This window comes from Ailuropoda melanoleuca, chromosome 13 (genome assembly GCF_002007445.2).
Source record: "Ailuropoda melanoleuca isolate Jingjing chromosome 13, ASM200744v2, whole genome shotgun sequence".
NCBI lineage: Eukaryota > Metazoa > Chordata > Mammalia > Carnivora > Ursidae > Ailuropoda > Ailuropoda melanoleuca.
In genome coordinates this window covers 48,464,424-48,491,061 of record NC_048230.1, presented here as the reverse complement: position 1 = coordinate 48,491,061, position 26,638 = coordinate 48,464,424, and the positions used below count along the sequence as shown (strand labels likewise).

General features: G+C 55.5%; 1 protein-coding gene across 1 annotated transcript in view; it reads left to right on the top strand.

Moving 5' to 3' along the window:
• The window catches only part of PHACTR3 (phosphatase and actin regulator 3), a 228,438-nt gene that overhangs the window by 178,914 nt on the left and 22,886 nt on the right, over positions 1-26,638 (top strand). The window contains exon 8 of the mRNA XM_034640064.1: positions 13,050-13,203. Coding sequence (XP_034495955.1) covers positions 13,050-13,203 — 154 coding nt within the window. The remainder of the gene's footprint in view (positions 1-13,049; positions 13,204-26,638) is intronic.

Here is a 26,638-nt window from a genome sequence, read left to right as displayed (position 1 = left end):
GGAGCAGACAGGCTGGGGTGGGTGGTGGGAGAACATTCTGGGGAGGGCAGACGAGGCTTCCGCGGGGGTTTGAAGAATGGAGGAGAGTTGGCCGGGTGGCTGAAGTCTCAGGACGGAGATGGGTACACTTAGGAAGCTGCTGCGGGCTGCCTGGGGCCCGGGGTGTGTGTTTGGGAAGGCCTTTGTTAATGGAGCAAAGGGTTAATGTGAGGGTCGTCTTCGCTATCACCTTCCCGGTTCCCAGGTCACGTGACAAGCCTAAGAATACCAGCTGTGGCATCACTAGCCACTAATGGCGAGAAAATGACCCTGAACGTCAAATTGTATCTGTTTGTTTTTTTTTTTTTTAAGATTTTATTTATTTATTTGACAGAGAGACAGCCAGCGAGAGAGGGAACACGAGCAAGGGGAGTGGGAAAGGAAGAAGCAGGCTCATAGCAGAGGAGCCTGACGTGGGGCTCGATCCCACGACGCCAGGATCACGCCCTGAGCCGAAGGCAGACGCTTAACCGCTGTGCCACCCAGGCGCCCCATGTATCTGTTTTTTGAAACACAGTAAATAAGCAATAAACACTCGAGATCCCAAGTGTAGTGAGACTAGAGGGGACCCTGGCAACTCAGCCTGGGGAGCTGGCCTAGGATGAAGTGATCCCCCAAGCAGCTCTAGGGGGCTCCCATCCCTGCCTGGTCCCACCTGAGCGTGTCACCTGGGGGGTGGGCGCGGTTCTGGGGAGCGATGTGAGCTGCTTCTGGGATTCGCCCATTGAACTCCTTGGCTGCCCTGTGTGCTGAGCAGAGGAGGGAGACATCGGGTCCTTGATAGTGTTGCGAATCCAAATGATACGTTGAACCGAGACAGAACCCCTGTGGTGGGTTCCGCAGGTGGTGACAGTCAGGGGCTAGGCTTTACCCTGCGGTCAGGGGCCTGTCGAACGGCTGTCAGTGGGAGTGTGACCAGAATTAGCACCAACGATATAGAGAGAAGTCCATACAGTTCTGGTGGTGCACCCCGGACGTTTGTACGTTATTTGTACGTTATGTGAGTGGTACCATGTGAATATACCGCAGACATCATAAAATGTGCACAAAAATAGTAATGACGGAGGGAGGACGTGGAATAGCCACTATATAAGTATTATCATCTCTTGTCGCAGCCTGACCTACAGAATCCTGGGAGTCGGCATGTCAGCGAGCCCAAGGATGGGGTGGGGGTGACTCTGATGCCCTTGGTCCCGACTTCATTCTTGGTATAAAATAGTTATAAGAGCCAGAATTTGTTAAAGCTTCTAAAACTGCCTTCTTGTTTGTTCAGGAAGTACTGTGTGTCCTAGCCCTGGGCCCAGGATTCTGGGGACAAACCAGACTGGCTGAGGAGCTCCCTGCTAACACTGGAAAGCTCCCCTTCAGCATAAGGGCAAGCAGTCCCAAGAGGGCCGTGTCTGGGTGAGGAATCTGAGGACACTAGGCTGGATGCATGTGGACATGGGTGTGGGGAGAGGTGCGGCTGAGCACTTCCTGCACTCCCTGAGCTGCAAGAAGAGGTGACCCTGTCTGTAGGCTCTGGGACCCTTTCCCAGGGGACACTTTGCGGAAAGCAAAAGCTGAAATGTACTGTGTTACTAGAATCCCATTTTAAATACAGCAGAGAGCATATTGAAAACCTCATTGCAATGAATCTTGTGAAGTCACCTGAACTGAGTTAGGGCTCACCTGTCCTCCCCACGGGAAGCATTCAGAGCACTGCCATTTCCCCTATGGACACCAGGTGGCGCTGCAGATGGTCACTGGGAGGCAGGACGCTCAAGGGCAGGCCTTGGGGACAACCTGGTGGCCTTGTGTGGTGGAGTCTCAGGTCTGGGTGGTTCTTGCTGGACATAAAGCAGCCACTGCGGGGGGGGGGCACTCACAGACCCAGTGATGACCTACAGCAGCCGAGCTGCGTTTTCTTTGCATTTCGTTATTTCCTGCCAGGGTTGTTCCAGGGACTTCCCGTGCAGTCTACCCCTGACCCCCATGGCAGCCTGATGGGGCGCAGGGACTACTGTTGTCCCATCTTGAGGAGATCAAGGCAAAGAGGGGAAGGAGGGTGCCATCTGAACCCAGGTCTCTCTAGCTCTGTGGACGTCCCTGGTCATTCACGAGCAAGCTTGTGCTCTGCTGTGAACAGGGTAGTACCAGCAGGGCCCAGCCTACAGGCAGCCCACACGGGTGGGGAGGAAGGACCCCCCGAGCGGCAGTTTCAGGATTGAGGGAGGAGTCCCAGGATGCGCACAAGCCAAGAATATGTGGATTTCCACATCCTAAAGCCTTACATTCAGGCCAGCGGCATGCTCTGTGATGCCCTAATGCAGGTTCCCCCCCACCCCGGAGGAAGGGCATCGAAACCGCAGACCTGTTGGTCCTGACCCCCTGCTTCAGGAAGGTGCCCAGGCTGGGGCAGGATGTGGGCCATGGGAGGCAGATGGGGGCCATGAGGAGGGTCTTGGGCGAGCACGGGGACAGGTGGGGCCGAGCGGGTGTACCGGCGGGCACGGGCCGCCGTGACAGGAGGCCAGAGACCGGGAGGCTTAGCAGGCGTTCTCTCACGGCTCTGGAGGCTGCGGGTCTGAGATCTGGTCTGTGCTGAGGGCCACTCCCTGGCTTGCAGACCGCCACCTTCTCACCGTGTCCTCCCGTGACCTTTTTCCCGTGAGCGCGAGGGGAGGCCTGGCAACTTTGGTGTCTGCCCTCCTCTCAGGACACGGGGGTGATCGGATCAGGGTCCTGCCCTTAGACCCCAACTTAATCCCCTCCAGAGGCCCCGTCTCCTGGTATAGGCCCATATCGGGGTAGGGCTTTCAGTCCATGAGTTTTTGGGGGGCACCATTTGGTCCATAGCACTGGGGTTGGGGGGAGGCTGAGTCAGAGAGGAGAAGCAGGCAGGAGCGGAGGTGGTGGGGTCATTGGCTCAGAATTCAGGGGAGAGGAAGGGGTCCCCTTCACTGTGAGCTCATGAGGGCAGCCCTCACCGGCTCATGGTTGACCAGGGACCCCACAGTCCCTCAAGAGCATTTATTGAGCACCTCCTACATGCATGGTGATTGAAGCCAGAGGACCTCTGGGGGAGACAGGTGATCCTCAGAGCTACTTGGTCTCGTGTTCAAGTTCCTCTTCATCCCCTGCTTCCAGCGAGACCCAAGCGGCACACGACCTTTCTGTTCACTCACGCGGGTCATCAGACCTCACACAGCCTCTGAGTCCCAGAGGCCATTTGGTTCGGAGACCTGAATATCCTTCCCCTGTGGTGAAGACGACGTCTAGGTGACTCACTGCTTCCCCTGCCCTTGTCCCCCCCAGGCCTGCTCCTCCCCCAGCGGGAGCTCGTCCACTGCCAACTGGGCTCTCTGCTGTCACTGCTCAGGGCCTTGGGCTCTCACTTCTCTGAGAGCCTCAGTTTCCCCTCAGAAGGACGTGGTCTCCTCCCTTGGACAGTTAGAGAACCCGGCCAGGATAGAGCCACATAAACGGTACAGTTCAGATATGAGTTTCGGGGACTTGTTAGTCCTCTTGCTGCCGTAACAACGTGTCATGCTCAGTGGTTTTAAGCAAGATGAATTATTAGCTGGCAGTTCTGAGGGTCTCTCTGGACCAAACTAAAGCGTTGGCAGGCTGTGCGCCTTCTGAAGACTCGAGGGGGAATCTGCTTCCTTGCCTTTCCCAGCTTCCGCTGTTGCCTGCGCTCCTTGGCTCGCGGTCCCGCCCCGGCCTCCAAAGCCTGCAGTGTCTTCCTCACTTCTGTCCGACGCTGACTCCCCTGCTGCTGTCTTTCACGGATAAGGACCCATTGATGACGTTGGCTGCCCCATGGCTAATCCAGGGTCACACGTTCATAGTTTCCAGGGTCAGGAAGTGGACATCTCTGAGGGCCTTGGTTCTGATGACCATGGTGTCTTTGTGTGTGTGTGTGTGTGGCTGAACGGTCACGGACACCTCCCGTGCCCCGTTTCTGTACCATCCTCAACAGCATGCCCGGCACATAGTGGGTCTTCAGCTATGATAGAGGTGATGTGACCTGGGCTGTTTCCCCGTCTCCCCACTTCAGTGACACCCTGAAGCCCAGGAGATGACGCGGCTGGCTGGGGCTGCGTGCACAGTTGGTGGTGGCCCCGGGCACGGGCCCTGCCTCCCGCCCCCTCCCACGTGAGCACGGCTGCTGGATGAGAAGGAGCACCCTCGCTTCCTCCGTGACAGCACCCATGCTTCTTCCAGAAGCCAGACCTCGGGGAGCCCTGGGGACGTGGAAACGTGGGATCCACAGAATCACTGAGAATTGCCGTACTAGCTCACGTTTGACATACACACCAAAAAATGTGTTCCTCCTGGGAAGAGTTGTAGCCCAGGATACCTGCCTCCCGACCCCCTCCCCCCGTCGGGTTGAGAATTCTAATGAAGGGCTGGGCCTCCCTCCTCCTTTTGAACAAGATGGATGGGGAAAAGGCTGGGATGGTTTGAGAAGGCTGGGATGGTTTGAGAAGGCCGGGTGGTCCACAGTCTGGTTTCTTGGAGGCAAAAGAGCAGTGATCTTAAGGAGCTGCAGACTGCGGGAATTCGGGGGCCCGTGGGCAAGAGCCACGTGACTTCCTTCCCTGCAGCCCCATGGCAGCCTCTCCTGTTTGTGGTCCCTGTGGCTCATTGACCTCCAAACTCGCTCTCCGTGGCCCCACACCCACCCCCCTCAAGTTCTCTCCCTGCCTTCCTTGGCTCCCTGCTCTTGGTGCCTGCCCCTGCCCTGCCCCTAACTGGGATGGCCCACCCGCTCCCTGCCTCTCCCAGCTCATCCGCACACGCTCTCCCCACCGCCTCTCCCCGTGAGCGGCTGGCCTTCATCCCTGGCTGCAGGGCTCCGTGGCGTGGAAGCCCCCGGTGTCCCTCTGTCCTCTGCTTGTGTCCCGTGGATGCCCTGGCTGCCCCCTAGCTCTGCACGAGCCGAAGCCAGCACTGCCCCTTGACCAGGAAACCCGCCCACCTTCCCGGGTCTCCATTCCCCGTGCATGTCCTTTTCGTGTTTCTAGGGATTCAAGCTCCAGCAGTTCCTGCCTCCCCTTCCCCATCTTCCCAGAACTCGTTTCTTCAGGAAATGCGAGCCCCACTCTGCATCCTGCGCGGGGGAGAGAGAGATGGACAGGAGCGAGTCCTTTCCTCCGAGGCTCTGGGAGTCCGGTGGTGGCATTTACAAGTGTTGGGCCGCTGTTTTTCAAGGGGTCTAGCCCTGCTGCAGCTGGCCTGGACAGAGCCGTGGTGCCTGCCCTTCCACCAAAACCAGCCACAGACCTGGACTTGGGGGCACTGTTGGGGGCACAGGACTGCAGGCAGTGCAGACCATCACCCTTGTTAGATGGGAGACACTCTGGGTGAGCCCCACACTGTCCAGCTTTCCTCCTGGCATCTTCCTGGGGGGGGAGCAGTGCACGGAGGTGGCCTCACTGGGACGAGGAGGTGGAGACGGGGGTTCTGGGCTGTTGGCACAGCTGGAATTTGTAGGACAGACAATTGGAACAGATGTGAAGGGGTCCCCTGGACAGTGGCGTGGAGGTTCAGCGAACCGGGGGCTGGGGTGTGCCTGAGCAGGCAGAACTCCACGAGGCTCAGCACCGGTCACCTGTGGGAGGAGGCCTGGGCCGGGGTGCTGGAGGTCGGGGGGCACAGGGGGACCCAGCCCAGACCACGTTCAAAGCCAGCTAGACCTGTAGTTGTACGTTCAGTGTTTTAAGGAGCAGGATGAATGAACAGAGGGAGAATCTTAGAGAAACAAACTGTAAAAGAACACTGAATGCAAGTTCTAGGGGTAAAGTGTATAACGGCCACAGCAACGGCACAGCCGATGCAAACCGGCCCCACCGTGTCACTGCTTGTGGCAGGACAGGCCGGAGGGCCCTTCTCACGTGGGCTTGTGCACGAGTCGGGCCCTGGGGAGGGTGGCAGGGGGACCCCTGCCATCCCCACTCTCTCCTGGCACCCAGCCCTGCTTGCTCCTTCTCTTCCACCGAAGCCTCCCGGCATCAGCTCATGTGGCCTAAGCCCCCCGGGGAGCCAGGACGGCCAGTCAGGCCACGTTAACAGCGTGAGATGCGCATCCTCGGAGTGAAGACTTGTGCGTCTCGTAATTACGTCCTTAGCATAAGTTCCACAGTGTTCCTGATTGAGAAAAAGCTATCTCATGGCAAGTTCATCTTTAACTGCAGAGCTCCTAGACATACGCTCTTATTTACCCACAGCTCCATCTACATTTCCTCCTCCTTCCCAGGAGGCCAGCAAAGAGGGAGAGAGTGGGGAAAGGAGCACCTGTCATGAGCGAAAACCAGCCCCGCTCTAGCTCCAGGGAAGGGGCTGGGAGGGCAGGAGGGAGGATCGTGCCTGCAGTTTTGGAGAAAGAGCAAAAATGAACACCTGGGTGTCCCCCCTGGGGGTCTGGCTCAGCAAGCGATGGGCTGTGTGACCGTCACACTCTGGGATCATTGGTGGCCCTCAAAGGGCAGGAGCTGGGTTGATTCAGCCTGATCTGGAGCTAGAGCCAGATGTGTGAGCGGGACCGTGTACGCAGGGTACCCTGTATGGTGTGATCCGCGTTCCTAAAACATAGAGTCACGCGGGAGTAAGTTGCTAATTGCACAGAAGTAGGTCTGGAAATAAATCTAAAACACAGTAGGGGTTTCTTCCGGAAGTGAGAGTGGGCAGGAAAGGGGGTATTTCCCCTCCTAATACTGCTTTAAGCTTAAGCTGTCTGCAACGAGGACGTGTTGTTTTTGTGGCTGAGCAAGTGAACATCCTTGTTTACTTGTCGGAGCTGGAAGGAGCCGGAAGGAGCCAGAAGGCAGCCGCAGGCTCTATGCTCAGCTGTGACCTGGGCCAGCTCTGGTCTCCTTGAGCCTCATCATCCCTCTCGTGCTTTCACTGGTGTGGACGGGGGAACTTGGTGGGCTCCTTCCAGCTCTGACCAGGCAAGCTCCCCATAGGGGCAGGGTGGTCTATGGAGATAACCCATGGCTTCTCTTTAAGTTTGGTGATTTGGTGAATTACATGGATTGCCTTTCAAATACTCAGCCCCCTTGCCTCCCAGTTGGTCGTGGTGTATTACCATTTTTATAAATTCTCGGATATGATTTGCTAAAATTGTTTATAATTTTATATCCATGTTTGTGAGGTGTGGCAGTCTTTTTTTGACTTGAGTATCTTTTCTGGTTTTAACATCACTCCATGCTAGCTTTGTAGTGTGGACTTTAAAGTGCTCACCCTTCTTCGAACTTTCTGAAGTAATTTGTACAGAACTGGTATTATTTACTACATGCTTTGTCATCAGAGCATCTGTCTGGGCCTGTAAAGGTTTTTTTGTCTATGGGGGAAGGTTTTTAATTCCAAATTTGATTTCTTTAATAGGTAAAGGTCTATCCTGGTTTTATATTTCTTCTTGAGTGAGCCTTGGTAGTTTGCATAGAATCAGTTGGAGAGCTCACCTGTCTTACTTCCCGATGTTGGTAATTTCTCCCCCTCCCTCTCCCTCCCTTTTTCTAGGTTTTATCAATTTTATTGCTCTTCTCAAAGAACCAGCTTTTGGTTTTAGTAGTTTTTTTTTTTCATTGTGTTTCTGTTTTCGGTTTCACTGGTTTCTGCTCTGACCTTGATGATTCTTTCTACTTCCTTGGGTTTAATTTGCTCTTCTTTCTCTAGTTTCTTAAGATGGAATCTGAGATCATTGGTTTGAAGGCTTTCTTCTTTTCTAAGATAGGCATTTAATGCTAAAATATCCCCCAACACCATTTTGATATGTTGCGTTTTTATTTACTTCAAAATATTTTCTAGTTTCCCTTTTGATTTCTTCTTGGAACTGTGGGTTATTCCAAAGTTGTGTGGGTTTTTTGTTTGTTTGTTTTATGTAGTTTCCAGAGATTTGGGTACTTTTCTGGAGATCTTTTTGTAACCAGTGCCCAGTTTCATTTCCCTCCGATCGGACAGCATGTTTTATAGGGCTGGAGTGCTTTTAAATTGATCAAGACTGGACTATAACCCAGCCCGTGGTTGTCGTGGCGACCGCCACACGTGCGCTTGAGAAGACCCTGCGTTCTCCTGTGCGGGGGCTTTATAAACGCCAGTCAGATCCAGCGGCTTGATGGTGGTGTCCCTGTCTGGCACATCCTTGCACACATCCGTGCACGCTTCCACAACCTTGCACACTTCCAAATCCTTGCACACTTCATCTGCTTGTTCTTAAAATTACTTGCAGGGGTCTTGAGACCTTCCACTCTATCTTTAGATTTACCCTTTCTGCTCTGTCAGGTTTGCTTTATGCCAGGTTCACAAGTACTTTGCACCGTTTTATCCTCCTGATGAAGTTGCCCCTTTATCAGTTCATCCCTTTTTCCCCGATCAGGTTCTCGGCTGGGAAACCAACCGTGTCTGCTATTCACGTGCCCCTTCAGCCTTCCCGAGACCAGGCTTAGAGCGCTGCATCGCTCCCCTGGGACTTCCCATCTAAGTTTTCGCGTCAAAATGTGTGTTCTGTTAGCAGCATCTAGTTTGGTCCTGCTTTGTTATCCATTCTGGGACTTTCTGCCTCTAAGGAGGGTGTTCACACTATTCACAATGAGTGCAATTCTTACTTAGGTTTAAATCCAGCCTCTGGTAAAATCCAGATCTTCGCTTCTGCGTCTGGGCGGCCCCCTGGTCCCCAGTTCCACGGTGCAGACTCGGGGGGCCTTGGTCTCCCCCCTTCACCTTCTCAACTCAGGCCATGTTGCAGGCTCCTCCCGGCTCCTCCGCCGGGTCCCCGGCCCAGAGACCTGGGGGCCCAGAGACGGGGCATTTGTAGGGTTCCCTTTGGTTCGCGTCCCACCAGGATCACTGTGCTTTCCAGCATCTTTGCCATTGTTTCGTGTAGCTGGACTTTGTTTTGCTTTCTTTTGGGGCAGAAAAGCCAGTTCCCATTATCCGTCTTAGCCAGAAGCGGAAGTCCACATATCACTTTACTTCGGGGCCTGAGGCGGATCTCCTCAGCACATTCTTGCTATGGAGTGAAGCTAGCTTCTGGGACTGCATGTCCTGGGGTGTGGGGCACCCAGCTTTCAGGTCCCAGCTCAGATGCCGCCTCCCCCAGGAAGCCTTTCCTGATCTCCACCTCATGCTCCCTGCCTCTTTGGCTTACTCTGCCCGGTGCTATGTAAGTCAGCAGACACTTCGAGTTTGTGAATGGGAAACCTTGAATAAGGAACAGTTCTCTCCATGGACAAGCCTGGCAGATTTGTTTTTCTGTGAGTGAAAATGTCTCCGGCTCATGCAGTGACCACAGTTGGGGAGAGAGGCAGGCGGACAGGTAGTTCGGAGATGTGGTTGAGCTCGCACACAGAGAAGGCACTCGTCCTGTGCTTCTGGTCACGACAGCTGCTTGTTCGCCCCTTTCCCTCCCTCACCGAGAAGCTCAGCAGGCACACAGCCCTCACTTCGGGGCCGGGTGTGGAGCAGACGCGGCTAGCAGGTGCCTGGCTGCCCTGAACAGATCCGCGAACGTCACTCAGCCTGTCTGTGCTTTACTGGGAGCGCAGGTGCTTGGTTGTGGATGTGCTAATTTGAGATGCCTGATAGGGACCCGGGTGGGGATGTCCTGATATAAGTGGGTAAGCAAGTCTGGACTGCAGGAGAGAAGGTGTGGCAGCCTGGGGAAGTCCCTGCCATTAGCAGTTGGGCTGGAGTGTCTCATGGGACAGAGGTCATGTGGGAAGCAGGTGTGGACCGAGGGCTTTGAGGATCGAGTCCTGGGGCACCCCAACATGTTGTAGAGCTGGGGAGATGACAAGGAACCAGCGAAGGAGACTGAGGTGTGACTGTCGAGGCAAGACACCAGACCGATGTGGTGGCTTGTGGGGAAAGGAAGGGAGCCTTTCACAAACGAAGGGGGTGACTGATGGCCTGAAGTTCTCCAAGAGCATCCTTTGCTCCGCTGGGGTGGGTAATGGGAGCTGACGGGACAGGGGCCTGGGGGGTTGTTGGGGGTTCCACACTCGCTGGCTGTGCAAGGCTGCCTCCTGCTGGCTGAGCTGGAGCCCTGGTTCTGAGCGCTCGGTGGCTACTGGGGCCACTCCGGTTCCTGGCGAGAGGTGGCAACATCGCCCATCCTACCTTCTGCTCCCTGCCTGTCAGCTGCGCATTGGAAAGACGCCCCCAGCGTGTGCTGACATTGGGCTGATGTGGCAACACCAGGCTTTTACCTTTAATTTACTTAATTTTTTTGGCCTATACGTTGACTTTTTTTTTTTTTTTATTGGCTTTTGCCGATACAGAACTTCATAGGGTAGTGAACAGGACTGGTCTGAAGTTCCATGAGAATCTTCGCCTTGGAAAGACAATAGGGTTTTCAACAAATGGATCCAGAGAAAGACATTTTGGGCTTTCTATGCCAACTTATTATACATACTTGCAAAATTATACACCTACACAGACACAAATATATTTCTATAGATGACATACACACTTTTGTACAAGCTGATGTTACAAAACATTGTAAGCATCCTGTGAATGTCTTTTTGGCTCTTAGTAGCATGCACACCACCATTTTCAATGGGCTTGCCCCGGCCCAGTGGTACGATGGGCCGTAATCTGACAAGAGTTGTCTTGGATTTTTCGGTTGTGTATAATTTCTTGCTTTCATCAATGGTGCTGGATGGACACCTTTTTATGGCCTTTTATGTGCTTGTCCCCCTTGTTTTGGGAGGCAGACTCCCGGAGGTGGGATTTCTGGGTCAGAACACAAGTGTGTCTGGGGGCACCTGGGGAGGGAAGCTGGCTCACTCCCCATACCTGGACAGGTGTGTCTCATGGCCACTGTTTCCCAGCCTCACCTCCTGCTCCGAGTCAGCGTGTGCGCTCTGGGATATGTGCTCAGTCACGGTGCTGCTGACGGTTGGGCGCACCTGCTGGCCAAATTTATGAAAAGCCTCATTTAAAAAAAAAAAAAGATTTTATTTATTTATTTTGACAGAGAAAGAGACAGGCAGCGAGAGGGGGAACACAGGCAGGGGGGTGGGAGAAGCAGGCTCCCAGTGGAGGAGCCTGATGTGGGGCTCGATCCCAGAACACCAAGATCACGCCCTGAGCCGAAGGCAGACGCTTAATGACTGAGCCACCCAGGCGCCCCATGAAAAGCCTCATTTTAAGCTATTTGTCTGGAAATTTCCTTTTTTGGCTTTTCAGTAACTAAACCTAGTAACCTCCTGACACTCTGGAGAAGACCTGAAGTGATCCCATAAGTGTTTGTGGTGGCCTGACTGTGCACGTGGGCTGTGCCCGGGAGTACCGCTGGTTCCCTCGGAGTGAATTCTCATTTACATCTGGAAATCTCTGATGAAGGAATCTTTTTCTCAGTGAAGAATGAATACCATTAAAGTTTGTAATAAGAAACCCAAGACATTTGCAATGGGCTTAAAAGACTTTTGTTTTATCAAAAGCTAAAAAGATTAGACTGCATTCAGGGTCTTTCATGGTCTAGCACTTTCTGGTTCTCTGAAAATGGCAATCCCTTCTCGCCATGTGTTAGACCCTTAACATTCACGAAGGATTTGTCCTGAGACCTTCGAGACTCCCTTAACTCATGAATGCCACTATAGCTTTCGATTTCCCCCAGAACGTGCAGTAAAGACGAAGTAAAAACGCGTGTGACTCCTTCAGGCGCTTTACGATCCTATAAATACGGGGCTCTGGTCATTTATAAAGCTGTTAAAACAAATTCAGGCTGGAGCCCTTGCTGAAATGACTTGTGGAGTCATTATTTTTCTCTGTCTCTATAAAACACACAGCAAACAAGCTCATATTAGAAACCCAAGCCTCAGCTGAGCCCCGATTTTGTGTCTGTCTTTATCCCAAACTTCTGTTGAACCCTCACGTTATTCGACTCATCTCTTGCGTTGTGTTCCCATCTTTGACACTGGATGCTGGCTGTCGTTGGGAGTCATTTTTCTTGAGAAATAACGTTTGCCTCCACCTACAGGAGTGTCCACGTTGGAAGATGGTTTGAGCCCCAGGATTGAAATCCGTGTCTCATTAGAGCTACGAAACCACACACCCAGGGCGGGTGGGGAGTCTCATTCAGAAAGCTCAAGGAACCGGAACACCTCCGTTTCCTAGCCCACTAATGAATGATCTTTCTCTGCCTGTGAACGCCGCCAAACCCCACTTCTCTTAATTTAGATGTTCCATTCTCAAGATCGTACTTGCACCCCGATTTCACTCAGCTGATCCTAGACATGTGTAGAAATAAAGATCAGTCTCCGCCTGGAGACCCTGAGTCAGCACCACCCTTCCCTCACGCAACAATATTCACTGGGGACCTGCTGCATCAGCACGGATCTGGGGCCCTGGGAGGGCAGATGCCCTTGAACTTAGTCTCATGCAGGAGATGGCGTTAAGTAACCAGCGGGAAGAGATCAGACGCGGGGGGGGGGAGTTAATGGCGTGATGTGATGGTGATTGGAGCCCTGTTGGGCCTCTTCAGGAAGGTTCAAGGCTGGCTGTGGGGACAGGGCCGGCTGTGGACGGTCCAGCAGAGCTGGGTGGCAGGCGGAGGACAGACTGGCTGCAGAGGCCCTGAGGTGGGATATTCTAGAGACGGAAGGAAGACCCGCATGGCCAGAGGGTAGTGTCAGCAGGGAGCGTGGACCATGTGGAGAAGGGGGATGGGTGGGGGGCTGCCAGGCAGAAAGTAACTTTAAGTCATGGTCCACACGCAGGAGAAAAACTGGGTGCCATGAATAATGACCCGGGGCAACAGGTGTCGACCAGGACTGTCCCTGGAGGCCTGGACTGTGATTGATCGTCCAGCCATGGAACATGTGGCCCATGGGTGGTGACATCACTTTGTCCCTGTGCTGCCCTTGTTGCCGCTGGAAGGGGCCCCAGGCTGACAGACGTGCCCCCATTGCCCTGATGCCGACGCCTTCCTCCAACAGCTGGGCGGCTGGGGCAACAAGCCAGCATTTGACTAATACCTGTTGTCTTGTCCCCTCTGCCCCCTCTTTGGTGGCGCTCAGGAACACTGCCCAGGAAATGCAAGAAGGAGCTCTTGGCGGTAAAGCTGCGGAACCGGCCCAGCAAGCAGGAGCTGGAAGACAGGAATATTTTCCCCAGGAGGACTGACGAGGAGAGACAGGAAATCCGGCAACAGATTGAGCTGAAACTCTCCAAGTGAGTAGCGGAGTGGAGCCAGGGGCAGAGGCTGGAGGCTGCATCCCGCCCTGCAGCCCCTTGGACTGACGTCCCGGGGCCGCGCTGTCTCAGGGTGCCCACATGGGGCGCTGACGGTGGCTTCTCACCTCCCCACTATCCGCACTTGGGAGGGGATGCTGCTATGTTGTGGGGACTGTCTGTGCGCCGTCGGGGGCCGGGCAGCAAGTTGGGTCTCTACACATGACATTCTCCTGTGACAGTCAGATCTGTCCCCACACGTTTCCAGATGCCCCGGGGAGGGGGACACACCCACCCGCCGCAGTGGAGGAGCTATGGCCTGTGGCGGTGGTCAGGCCAGGCACCTGCAAGAGTGAAGGGGGTTGCAGTAGGGAGAGACGGTGACAGAGTAGGGAGGACATGGCTCGTTGGCGTCCGGGGCATGGGGGAGAGTCCCCGTTCACCTGCACCATCGTTTTCCTGCAAGAATTGCATTCAGTATTGCCCAATCTTGTAAGTTTTTCAAGAAAAGCTGGAAATCTATTTTGGGCGCACAGTGCCTGCGCCGAGTTGAGCCCATCTGCCGCCTGGCTGTGCACCAGAGCCATGAGTGAGCACCCTTTGCTCCCAGGGTCCCCTTGGCCATCCCCGGGGTTGGCCAGCTGGAGATGCACTGTGCTAGGGGCCAGCACAGTGTGGAGCTGAGGGTCTTCGCAGCTGAGACTTTGGGGATCCAGTTATGTGGCCTGCGACATGATGTTTTGTCCCAAGGACGGGGCGGGACTGGGACAGTGTGGTGGGTTTGAAGTGCTGACTGACTCTCTAGGTTGCTTTCCAGGAACTGGGGTCACTGGGGTCCAGAACCCAGAGCATGCTGGGCCCCCAGCTCTTGCCAGCATCCCCTGCCACGAAGCCAGCCTAAAGCTGAGCTTGAAGCGAAGGACTTTGTTGCGAGCCGGGCTCTTCCGGCAGGGCGGGCCGCTGCTTCCTCCAACCCTCCCAAACGGAAGGGCCAGACTGCAGCCCCGGGATTTGGGGGTGGGTGTTGGAAAGGAGACATTACTGGGCTTCAGGCAGCCAGTGCCGATGCTCGCCGCCCGCATGCTGCCATCTCCCCAACCTTCCTCCGGCACCTGTGGGGTATTAGGGGGCTGGGCTTGAAGGGACGGTGTCCTGGGTCCCCTCCAGCCCACGCATTCCCTCTTTAAACCTCAGAAGCAGGTCCTGCAGACAGGAAGAGCTAGTATCCCGATGGTAAGCTGGACCAGCTGTCCCTGTGCCTTGCCCTTGATTTGCCCTTGACCCACGCTTCTCCCTGTCCCCTGCACCCAGGTCCCCGGCAGTGACCACGGGAAAGTGTAGATTCCAGTGCAGCAGGTCTGCAGCGGGGCCTGAGCATCTGCACTTTAGACAGGCTCCCAGGGGATGCCCTTGCTGCTGGTCTGTGGGCACACGTGCAGTAGCGAAGGTCTCAAGCAGGATCTCCCAACCCCCACACTCCTGGCATTTGGGGCCAGATGACCCTGTGCCGGGGCTGTCCACATGGTCGGACATTCAGCAGCAACACTGGCTTCCACCCAGAAGATACTCCTCTAGCCCTCCCCCTGCCCAGCTGTGACAAGGAACAATGTCTCCTGTCATTGTTGACTGGCCCCAGGGGGACAGAATCCATCCTGGTCAAGACGCAGTGATTTGAAGGTCACCTTGGACTTCTTCTCCAGGGGGTCTTTCCTCTGCCTGAGGCCCAGGGCTCTTTGATCGAGGGGACCAGCCCTTATTCTCTGTGCTGGGGAGCATGGACCCCAGTGTCCCCACCTTCCACTGAAATGCTTTACCGAGTGTTTCCGGGGTGGAGGACCAGGAGCGTGCCTGGGTGAAGCCCAGACGCCAGGTGCCGTGAGTCTGTACTGCGGTTTTCTTGCCTGTAGAATGGGAATGAGACCAGTTGCCAGGCCCGTGGCAGGGGAGGGGCGGGTTGAGCATGGCACACATTACTGCAGGCCGCAGGGCGCCAAGCCAGTGTCCTAAGGACTTGGAATCACGCAGACCTGCATTCGAATTTTGCTCTGCAGTGATGCACTGGGCGACCTTAACCCCCGGGTCTTGGTTTTCTCATCTGTAAAGTGGGGTGCTGACCTTCCAAGGTCATAGTCTGTTTCAGAGAGATCTTGTAAGGAAGGCTTGTAGCAGAGCCCCTGTCTTGTGGCAGGTGCCCGAGGTTGGGCTGCTGACATCTGGGAGCCAGGTCCACTCCCTGCGTCAGCTCGAAGCTGTGTGGCAGAGGGTGCCTGCTGCTTACCTGGGGCTCAGAAACCCTGTCGGGAAACTTCTTATAATAGAGATCCATGAGCCCCATCCACACCTGAGGCCAGAACATTTTAACCAATTCCTTGATAATGCTGGGTTGAGGGAACTTCCAGTGTTGGACCGTATCAGCCTGATTGCAATGAGATGGTGACATCTTTCAAGCATTTATCACCTCGTCTGTCATTCAGCGAAGACTTAATTTACTCTTGTGAGGGGCAGGCGCTGTGACAGTTGCTTGCGATACAGCCCCGGGCAGTGGAGGTCACTTGCGTCAGCTTGAGGGTTCCCAGAGAGCAGCAGTGGCCTCAGACCCCTTCCCGTGTGACTGACGCCCACTCCGGGGCTTGGTCTGGGGAAGATGGTCGAGAAACACGATCCTGAGGGGTTCAGCGCCTGCCGCCTGGCAGGGGGAGGGACAAGTTCAGGACGGTCAGCCCCAGACCTGGGTCAGCCCCCGCTGCGGGCGTGGTCCCCCGGAGGCCCTCTGAGCAGAGGGGTGTGGGCCCGCATTTCCTAAAGAGACGGCAGGCATTAGGTGTGAGCACGTTCTCTGTGCTCGGGTATGTTTGGGGAACCATTACGAGAATGATCTATTTGCCACGGGACACATCAGAGCCTTTAATGACACAGCGCTTGGCACAGCTCTAGAAGGGGGTGGGGCGTCTTCGCCCCAGTGGTGCAGCCAGGAGGCCTTTTCTGCCTCGGCACCGGGACGGCCACATTCACGGCCACGTGGGATGTGCCCCACCTGGCGTCGGCTCTGGCCTCAGCTGTGCTGGAGGTGTTCCGGGGGGAGGGGGGCTGCAGGGTGTCCACCAGATCCCCGTGCCCAGGCCTCACCCACGGTGGGCGGGGGATGTTCACACACCCCCCTGAGGACCTAGTGGTGCAGTGGGAGGCATGTCAGACTGTGGAGCTGGGGGTGGTGGGGATGACCTCCACGTCCTGGGATGAGGTTGGGGACGTGCTGCCACCACCCTAGTGGGACTTGGATGGCTGATGCTTTGGTGTGGCCCTGACCGCCTGTGTGGGCGGTGAGGCTCCGGTCCCCCATGGGGGACCACAGGCTGAGGGGATCCGGCCCCGGGGTCGTAGTCTCAGCACCGACTGGAATGTGGGGGCCGGTTCCAGTGTGTCACGTGAAGAACAGGACCGTCCGTGCTTCCCAAACTGCAGCACCGTTCAGGGGGCTGTGTCGAGAGCCTCCCGGTCTGCAGACCCCGAGTGACGGAGCCACTGCTCCCCCGTCAGTGTTGCAGCTGGAGCAGAAGCCCCGTGTTCAACTTACGCATTGTTTTACAATAAAGGAGGTTTCCTGTCTCTTCACCGGGGTGTTCTGAGGCTCACGGGAGAAGCCGCGGGGAGAGGGGCCTGCCGGGAATACAGCCTCCTGCGGCATGCTGGAGTCACGGTACAACGGCCTGTCTCGATCCTCTCTCTGCCTCCGTTTCTTTGCAAACTTCTTTCTTTTCACTGGGGTACAAGCCATATTCATGCAATCACACACTCAGCAGCTACTTGCTGAATTACTGTGATGTGTCAGACCCTATGCAGGGTGCCAGGTGTCCTAGCAAACAAGACAGAGGCACTCTGTGACCTCTGGGGCTTACCCCCTCTGGGTGTGCTGCAGGCATGGCTGGATCCAGGTGCTTGCACGGCATTGATGCAAGTTGGTCTATTTCTGTTTCTTGACTCTGTTGTGCTCTCTGTGGCTTCGTTCTCTGGTTCTTTCACTCGACATCCTAATCCCCAAAGCTCCAGGCTCACATCGATACAGGAGCCCATTCCTGAACCAATCACCTTGACCAAGGAGGGCTAACTGGTCAAGTGCGGATCACATGCTCATCTTGAGCCAATCACCACGGTCAGGAGAATATGCTCATTAGCCAAGCTGGGCTGGCATTGTTGCTGGTCTTGTGGATGGGATGTGCGCTCACAGAAGGTTTGGTTTTGTCTTATTTCTAGGGAGATTGAACATTTTGTCAGTGCTTATCAGCATTTGGTTTCTTCTTTTCATGTACTTAACCTGCTGCCTTCTTTGTTTTAATACTTTTAGGAGTTCACTTTGGAGATTGTGGCTTCCAGTCCTTTCTCGATTTGGGGGCTTGTATTTGCATTTTGTTCACCTTTCCTGTGTGCAGGAAGGTCACTGGGTTGCCAGTCACATACTTTGGGCGCCCACAGGTTTCTTCTCCGTGACGGGCCAGAGAGTGGATATTTCGGCTTTGTGGACCCCACAGTGTCTGTTGTAACAACACGACCCTATTATCATCGCACCAATGTAGGCAGTAGTCCGTGTGGGGCATGAGTGGGCCTGGCTGCGTGCCAATAAAACTTTATTTACAAACGTAGGCCGTGGCCCACAGGGCATAGTTTGCTGACCTCTAGTAAACTTTACGGTTCATGCCCTTTGTGTCATGTTCAAAAAATCCTTCCCTACCCAGAGGTAAAAAATGTATTAACTTACCGTATTATTTTTGAGTCGACTTCTAGGTCTGCCGACTGATAATGGTTTTCTATTTGATAAACCAACTTCTCTTTCAAAATAGAGTATTAAGTGAATTGATTTAAGGAGAGAATTAGTGTGGCACCTGGTGGCTCAGTGGGTGAAGCATCTGCCTTCAGCTCAGGTCATGGTCCCATGGTCCTGGGATCAAGTCCCACGTCCAGCTCCCTGCTCAGCAGGGAGTCTGCTTCTCCCTCTCCCTCTGCCCCTCCTGCCAGCTCCTGCTCATTCTCTCTCTCAAATAAATAAAAATCTTTATTAAAAAAAAAGAGAAAGATAGTAAACAGTGATGTATATGTGATTCAAACACAGGACAAAATTATCACAAGGTTGCCTGCATAAGAGAAGTCCAGGGACCCCTCACCCCTGTCTATGGGTGCAGAGAGGGGGTGGGGGCCAGGAACCACGCCCAAGAACCTGGAGAGGTACCCCGAACATACGCCCTGGACTGGGTCTCCCCCATTACTCGCTGAGTTTGTAAATAATTTTAGACCTTGGGGGGCACCTGGGTGGCACAGCGGTTAAGCGTCTGCCTTCGGCTCAGGGCGTNAAAAAAAATTTAGACCTTGGACAAGAACAGAGTAGTTCCTTGGGCATTTGTCACCAGGTGTGAAAATGGAAAAGCGGGTCCGGTTCTGGGGCTCTAGAGAGCGGCAATTGAGAAGTCATGTCCCAGAGGGTCAGCCGCTTGTTTTCCCACAGAAACGGTTTAATTGGATCCCTTTGTCTTTGTTTTGCCTCCTTCTAGGGTCTTCCTTCAACCTGTGCTGAATAATTCAGCCCTGGTTGCCATGGCAACGCTCCATCCACCCATCCCCTCAAGTGCGTTGGGTGTTTTTGTTTTGTTTTATTTTCTTTAATTTCCAGACCTTTTAGACTTTATCTTTGGGCCGCTCCCGGGGCTGTGGGGGGGGGGGAGTGGTCACAGTCCCCGGCTCCGTGCACCGGGTCTGGGGACTTCGTGATGTCAGAGGCCTCCCTCCTTACGGGAGCGCGGCACACCTTTGACACGCGTCCACCTGTGGGTGCATTGGCAGGCAGCACGTTAGGGGCCCACAGCCCGCCCGCGTCACACAGCAGGCGTGTTCTGGAAATCATGCCAAGGGCACGACTTGTGCACCGTATAGGGGGCGTGGAGCTTAATGTGCGGCAGCTTTCCTCTCTCAGGGCCGACCCCGGGCAGTAAGTTCTGCTTGCTATCCCTCATTTGATTCAGTCCTTGCAGGAACCGGTAAAGTACGCATTCTTATGTCCATTTTACAGATGAGAAAACTGAACCTTGAGGGGAGGTTCGGTGATTTGCTCAGGTCCCACAAGTCTCGCAGTTCTAGGTGTGTCCTCTGGAACCCCAGGCCCCAGGGGCAGCGTTCTGGGAGAGCTCTGCCTCCTTTATCTCAGCGCCCTGCATTTTCTCATGCTGGTCTGGCTTCCTTCTGTCGGGTGCATCTGGCCTGCAGCCCACACGTCTGGCCCCTGGGTGCAGAGTACTTCCTGTCCCTGTCCGGGTGGGGGGGCGGAGATGATGCAGAGCATCCCCCCCGGCGGGGAACACTGGGGGCTTGTGATGCCCGGGAAGGGCCCCTCAGCCTCACACAGGTTCTGGGGGAAACGTGGCAGGCAGGCTCGGTACCAGCCTCACCGTCACAGCGGTGGGTGGGAATTCGGGCAAGCCTTCCATCTCTGAATCTCCCTCCTGGTGGTGAGATGGAGACAGGTTCGTCCTTGCAGGACGATGTTCCTGACAGAAGACGCACAGGCGCGTAGAGCTGGGGCTGGTGGGCGCGTGGCTGGGGCCCCCTGGGTTCGTGGCCACCTGCGCAGGAGGACCAAGCGAGCATCCCCTGTACACGCACCTGGGTCCAGCGAAGCGTGCGGGCCCCGTAGTAGCACCAGCATCACTGTGAGTGCTGATGCGGCTGCTGGGCTCGTCTGTGCTTCCTTGGGGCGGCCGTGTAATCCGCCTGGAGACGGGAGCCTGAGCGATGCACGAACCTTCTCCTAACTGTGCCGGGGGGGCCCTCCCCTTGGGGGCCACGCTGTGAGAAGCTGGTTAAGGCTCAGGAATGTCCTTTGGGAGTTGGTGCTTAGCATGGTAGCACAGGACTTAAATGATCCTCGAGCCTGTGCCTTGTACGTTTTGTTCAGCTGCGTCCAGAACAGTCTGCCACCACTCAGCCTCCATGGAAACACAAGTCCTCGGGGAAAAAACAGTGTTGCATGCAGCTGCCCTCACCTGCCGTAGTCGCCTAGAAATCTGCAGAGCTTGAAGGAAGAGGCTGGATGCTTTGAGGGTTGGGGATGGAGATTGGCACGGGCTTTATCGTGGGGCTGCCTGGACCTGAGTACCCGCTTTGGTGCCTGCTGTCCACCGAAGCCTCAGGGTGAGGGTCCCTTGGGGGCTCTCCGTTCTATGGACACAGAATTACAAAAATACAGAAACCTTTCTTTTTGTGGGCTAACCAGGAAAAAAATGACCTTTGATTGCTGGAAAGGAAACCACTCCTTTGGGTGGGGTTGAAGCTTCATTGTGGGGGGGGGGCGGTGGCGGTCATCACAGCAGCTGGGCATTGATAAGCATTTGCCAATTTGAAGAAGCTTTGCTCCATTCCCTGCACCCTGCAAGACAGGGACCGGGAAGCACGGTTGGTCGTTGCTAATGTTTGTTCAGAGTCTTTTCCATACCAGCTTCCTGTGGAGTTCTTCTCGAATATTCTCCCCTTGAAGCCTCACAGGGCTCTCTGGGACAGCTACTATTAATGGTCCCATTTTTCAGATGAGGAAAACTGGCTCAGAACCGTGCACTTGCCCGTGGGCGCACAGTGGGAGACATGGGTGGATAGCTCGTGGTCAGGCCCCGCCAGTGCCCCCCTCTGACTTCCATCAGGATCCCCAGGAAGCTTTGTGAAAACACAGATTCCAGGACCCTGCTCCAGATCTCCTGAGTCGGGATCTCTAGTTTAACAGGGCCCTTCTTCCCCAAGTGTCCCTGCTGCCCTGAGATGCACTGTGTCTCTTCCTCAGGACCCTGGGAAGACTGTTCTCTGAGGCTTCAGGATCCCAGTAAACTGTGTTGTGTATGACAGCTGACCTTTAGTATCTTAAGGCGAATGCACAATTCAGGGGCGCCTAGAGGCTCAGTCAGCGGAGCGTCCAACTCTCGATCTCCACTCAGGTCTTGATCTCGGGGTTGGGCATTCAAGCTCCACGCTGGGCTTTGTGCTGGGAGTGGAGCCTACTTAAAGACAGAATGTACACTTTGTAGTTAATCGTGCTTCCCTTTTTGCTTTGGCCACCAGGACGCTCAGAGCCCGTGTGCAGCTACCTGTGGCAATGCCATTGTATCATTTGGGGTGTGGGTCTGCGTTTGACCTTCTCTTGTACGGCCTTTGCCTAGATTTCCTCAACTCCTCATTTTATCTCTATGGGATATGTTTTTCTGTGCATGATTTCAAAATCATTTATACATTTTACTATAAAAAGTAAGTAAAAATACATATTTTTTTAGGGAGGCCCTCTTAGCGACTATGAGATTTTGCCACGTTAGCATCCTGTCAGAAGGGTTTCCATGGTGCGACACAGAATTCTAACGCTGGTTTTTAGTAGTGTCTCGTCTCGAAGCAGACGCATCTGCCAGCTTTGCTCTCCCTTCCCACAAGCAACAGATTGGGAGTTTCCCCTCAAGATCTTTACTTTTAAAGTAAAACTACAAGGCTCATTTTCACACGTCCGTGTTTTCCTTTTTATGGATTATTTTCATGAGCTGCATTTCCAAAAACGGTAGGAAGAGAAGAAAAGTAAGGAGAGCAGGAGAAGGAGAAGCTCGTTGAATTAGACAACGTCATTACTTGGGAACGAGGCCGCTTGTCAGGGAGCACAGCCGGACCCCAGCAGGTCCACGGGTGAGAAAGCCTGGAGCGTGGGGCTCAGGAGAAGGGAGCAGAGGTTGTGAACAAGCTCATGGGAAGCTCTCAACTTCATTAAGAGCTGCAGACACAGAAATTCATAGCAACAAAGAAACTTTAGTCCCCAATTAAAATGACAACAGGACGTTCAGAGAATACGACTTCAAAATATGACTCTTTAACATTTGTGGCATAACGTTGTTGACGTAAGTAACAGGAGCTCCAGAATTGTACCCAGCCCTAGCAAAGTGGCGGCTTGCACCGCCTCCCCCGCCGCGGCAGCCGCGGGCCTCAGGAATCAGCGAGCAGCACATGGGAAGGACCAGGGTGCCAACCTGTACATTTTAACTGAACGTTCCACTTCCGGGAGTTTCTAATTAGACACTGAGGAGAAGAATGCTGCGACGGTTCACTTTGGGTCCCAAGGAAACACGACGAGTTCTGCCGTCACACACACCGTGAGCAGGTCGTGCTTGGCTGGGGGTGGACAACGGTGCTGAGGCCGCCGAGCGTTGGGTGCACCTGTCGACCCTCCAAGTCTTCCCAGCCTCTTTGCCACCATGACCGTGCAGAGAGACGGGCATTTCTGTCGCTTCCAGACGGCACCTGGGCTGCTTCGGTGGGAGACACTGTCCTGACCCATCCTTCCCATCAAGACAACGAGGTTGGCACCGTTATCCCCGATCGGAGCCAATGTTAATGACTTGGTGCCAGTGACCCGCTGCTGTGTGGGGGTCTGGATCCAGCCCAGCCCTGGAGCAGGGTGCCCAGAGTCAGGTTGACCCCGGCTAGACCACACTGTGCAGCCCTGGGTAGGTCATGAACCCCCAGCCTGCTCCTCCTACCACCTGGGGGCCTGAACCGTGCTTGCCCCCCCACGTCTGCGCAGGTGACACGGACTCGGGATGCCCACAGCGCAGGTGGCCCGAGCGTCTGGCTACTGTCATCCCACTTCACCTTTTGCCCGCACACCTGCTGGGGTTCACGGCCTCATGGGGACCAGGCATCGCCATAGGTGCGGCCTCTGGCCCACAGCTGCCCCTCGGTGTCCGTGGGCATGAGGCACAGGACGTAGCGCAACAGCCGAGTTCGGGGGCGCTCCATCCTCCAGGTGCACCGCAGTTGGGGCAGCTCTATTTTAGAGCCTGGGACAGACGTGCGGAGTGGCAGTGGTGGTGTCCCACGGGAGCTGTCATTCAGGCTGCGAGGCCGGCAGGGGAGCTGGGCCTTTGTTCCACAGCAGGTTTGGGCCTGAGCCTGCGTGGCCCATGATCCTCACTCCCACACTCATGTCCTTGGGTACATTTCGGGGCCAGGGAGGGGAGAGAAGCAGGCCTGATGCCAGATTTCACAGCAGCAGAACAGCATCTTGGCCCCTGACTGCTGGCAGGTGCTGAGCCGATTGTTTCCAAGCCTGACCGATGTCCCAGGCCGGGGCCGTTGTCCGCTCTGCAGATGAGGAAACTGGGCCCAGAGAGGGAAGCTGTATCCCCATGTCTCGCAGTTAGTGAGCAGCGGACAGTAGGTTCCAGAGCGCCCCCACCCCCAACCACTGGGCCTCCCCACCTGAGGCCAGGCCGTCCTGCTCGCATCTTGCACACGGTGTAGAAAGCTACTGACCTGCGGTGGAAGCTTCTGGTGCGTGTCCTGCTAATGAGGCAGCTAGCGCCCCCTCGGCCAGGTGTGTCTGCTTCAGCGGCAGCAGCCCTGGGGCTCTGCTCTGTGTCCCGTGTGGCTGGGGACCCGCGCACCTGTCACCTCCTCAGCCCTTAGAACACCACTCGCAGGCCCACCGTGCGGCCCTCACCATGCACGCCGGCACGTCATGCCCCAGACCGGGGCCCGGCCACAGCCAGCACGGAACGTGGCTCTTACGACAGCGCTTACTGCCATCCTTACAGATTCCTGGAAATTCGGCCTCCCGCCCTGCGGTTTACCTGTGGTTGCTGTGCTAGACGGTGGGGATTTAAATTACCTACAGGGAGAAGTCGGGAACGCAGGAAAATGGGACTGGTGTTTCTAGCAGCTCCAAATGCCCAGGGACGCGTGTGGAGGGCTCACCCCCAAGGACTAAAACACACGGTTCTGGGGGCAGGAATGGAAGGACTTGTTTTCAGATGCGCAAAGACAGGTGTGCGAACCAGCCACAGAGTTGCAGGGTCTAGGAGGGAGGCAGGGATGGGGACAGGCATCAGAGAGTGGTGGCTCAGAGCAGGTGGTGTCCATAAGCATCCAGGAGCACAGGGATGTCCCAGGCTGAGAGCACCCCCCCCCCAAAAGCACCAAGTCCTGAACTGGCGTGGCTGTGGGTGTGCAGGTTGCTGCGGAGGGGTATGGCGGGCGCAGGGCCAGAAGGCCCAGCAGGGCCGGGTGGGCCTGCCATGCTCCCCCTCCACCCGTAATTGCCTCTGCTTGTCCCTGGCCCAGCTCGGGTGTCACCCCCCAGCCCCCCCCAGCCAAGGCTCTGCCATGACCACCGTCCCGACTCTCCCTGACTCTCCAATCCCAACCTCCTATTGTTTCCTCACCACCCTGCTGCCCGAAATGACTGCTTTGTGTGCCTCTCCAGGGTCTGTCTCCCCGCAGGACACTGGGATCCTGCTCTCTGGTCACTGACATGTCCCTGATGCATTCAGTAGGTGCTCGATAAGTTGGTGCTGAGTGCTGAACAGAGACGTCTGGTCTTTGCAAGAGGCAGTGAGCGGCCCCGGAGGGGTCACAAGCGGGGGTGCGGCGGGGTAAGGGGCATCTGAGGAAGGCGGTTCTGCTTACACATGGGGGTCGAGTGCAGGGAGCAGGATGGGGCCGTGGACGCTGGTCCTGGCATGGAGATGGACGCTGTCACATGAGCCAAGGGGTGGAGGAGGGGTGAGGGCTTGAGGAGCTCTCCCACCAGGATGGATCTGGATGCTCTGCCCTGGGGGAGGGGACCCAAGAAGGAGGAAGGGAGAGCGTGAGGGAGATTCTGTGTCCAGGTTTGGACAGTGTCGGTGGGGCCCCTGGCACATCCAGGTCCCTGACACATTTAGCAGTGGTTAATCCACGGGTGCCGGCTAGCTTGCAGAAAGGGGTGTGTAGACAGCGTGGGGAGCCTGCGGGTGGGGTGTGTAGACCGCGTGGGGAGCCCGCGGGAGGGCGGGGAGACCCCGTGGGGAGCCTCGGCTGGCAGCCTTGAACTGATTGGTTGTGGTCCAGAGCAGCACCAGCTCGGGAGCAAGGGCCCTGAGGGACTGGCATGGTGTTTGCAGGGTTCTGTGTTTCCCGTTACCGTCCGTTCGTTTCCTACCAGGTATCTTCCCTCTGACTTCGCACTTTCACAGACAGAGACCGAATGGTCAGTGGTTTTTCACTGATGTCCAGGGACAAAACAAGCCTCTTGCTCTCCTGGAAACGGGGCAGCATTAAATGCAACCAAACCAANAAAGATTTTATTTATTTATTCGACAGAGATAGAGACAGCCAGCGAGAGAGGGAACACAAGCAGGGGGAGTGGGAGAGGAAGAAGCAGGCTCATAGCAGAAGAGCCTGATGTGGGGGCTCGATCCCATAACGCCGGGATCACGCCCTGAGCCGAAGGCAGACGCTTAACCGCTGTGCCACCCAGGCGCCCCTGGAATCCACTTTTCTATGTCTGAAAGCCTGCAGGGCGGGAGCTCTTGGCCCTTGCTGAATAATTTGGGATTTGGGGTTGGTATTAGGAGCCGAGTGTTTCTGTTTGGATGGAGTGGGCAGTGGGGAAGGCTATGATCTTCCTCAGATGCCGAGGAGGGCCGGGCCTGAGCTCTCCTAACCCATCAGTGGTCGAGTCCGAGCAGCTGACCTGGGACTCAGAGTCAGGAGAGGTCTCGGGTTGAGGACCGCCCCTTGGTGGCAGAATGCTCTCCCAGCACCAGCTTGACCTGTCAGCAAGGATCCTCACAGGCTGAACTCGGCTCCCTTACGCGCAAGAGCATTCTTTGGCTCAGTGTCAGAAGCTGCCAGTGGGTCGGTTTCCAGAGGGTTTTTAGAAAGTGGAGGGAAGAAGGTGAATGAGTAGAACCATAAAGGGCTCCCTGTGCCCAAGATCTCACGCGAGCAAAAAACAAACAAACAAGCAGAAAACAGCTGGGCATCTTCAGCAGGAATAAGCACAGCTGTGTGGGGATCATAAATCTGGAGCTATGACAGGCTTTCCTTTTCACTGTGAATCCCAAATTTGCAAAATGCGGGATCATGCCTGTGATCATTAACCTTTGAGGTCATGGATTTAAGAATCTGATGAAAGCTCTGTGTATCCCGGGCATGCAAACCTTACTGGAGTGTTACCCGTGGAGCCACTGCCTGTCTGGGCCCAGGACCTCACGATGTCGTGGCAGCAAAGCCCTAAGTGACAGAGCTTACCGTCTCCATTCCACCCGTGAGGAAACCGGGGCTCCGAGTTGTTGGTAGCCAGGAGTAGCTGAGTGACTACGTGAGCTTGAGTCTCCCCAGCTCAGCTCTGATCTGAGCCCTTAGCACCCCTGCCTTAGCCCCATCACAGCGCCCCGAAACACGCCGTGGACCATCCCTGGTTCAAGACCACTGACTCGCACGTGTGATTCTTCACCGAGGCTGGGAAGGGAAGGACCCTGATTCTTCAATGCCTTAACCCTGGTGCCTGCCCTAGCGCCTGGTGTAAAACAGGCTCCCAGCCGGCAGCTGTTGAATGGACGGGTAGCTGGAGGGCTTGGCTGAGGGGCTTGGAGGGACACGTGGTTATGTG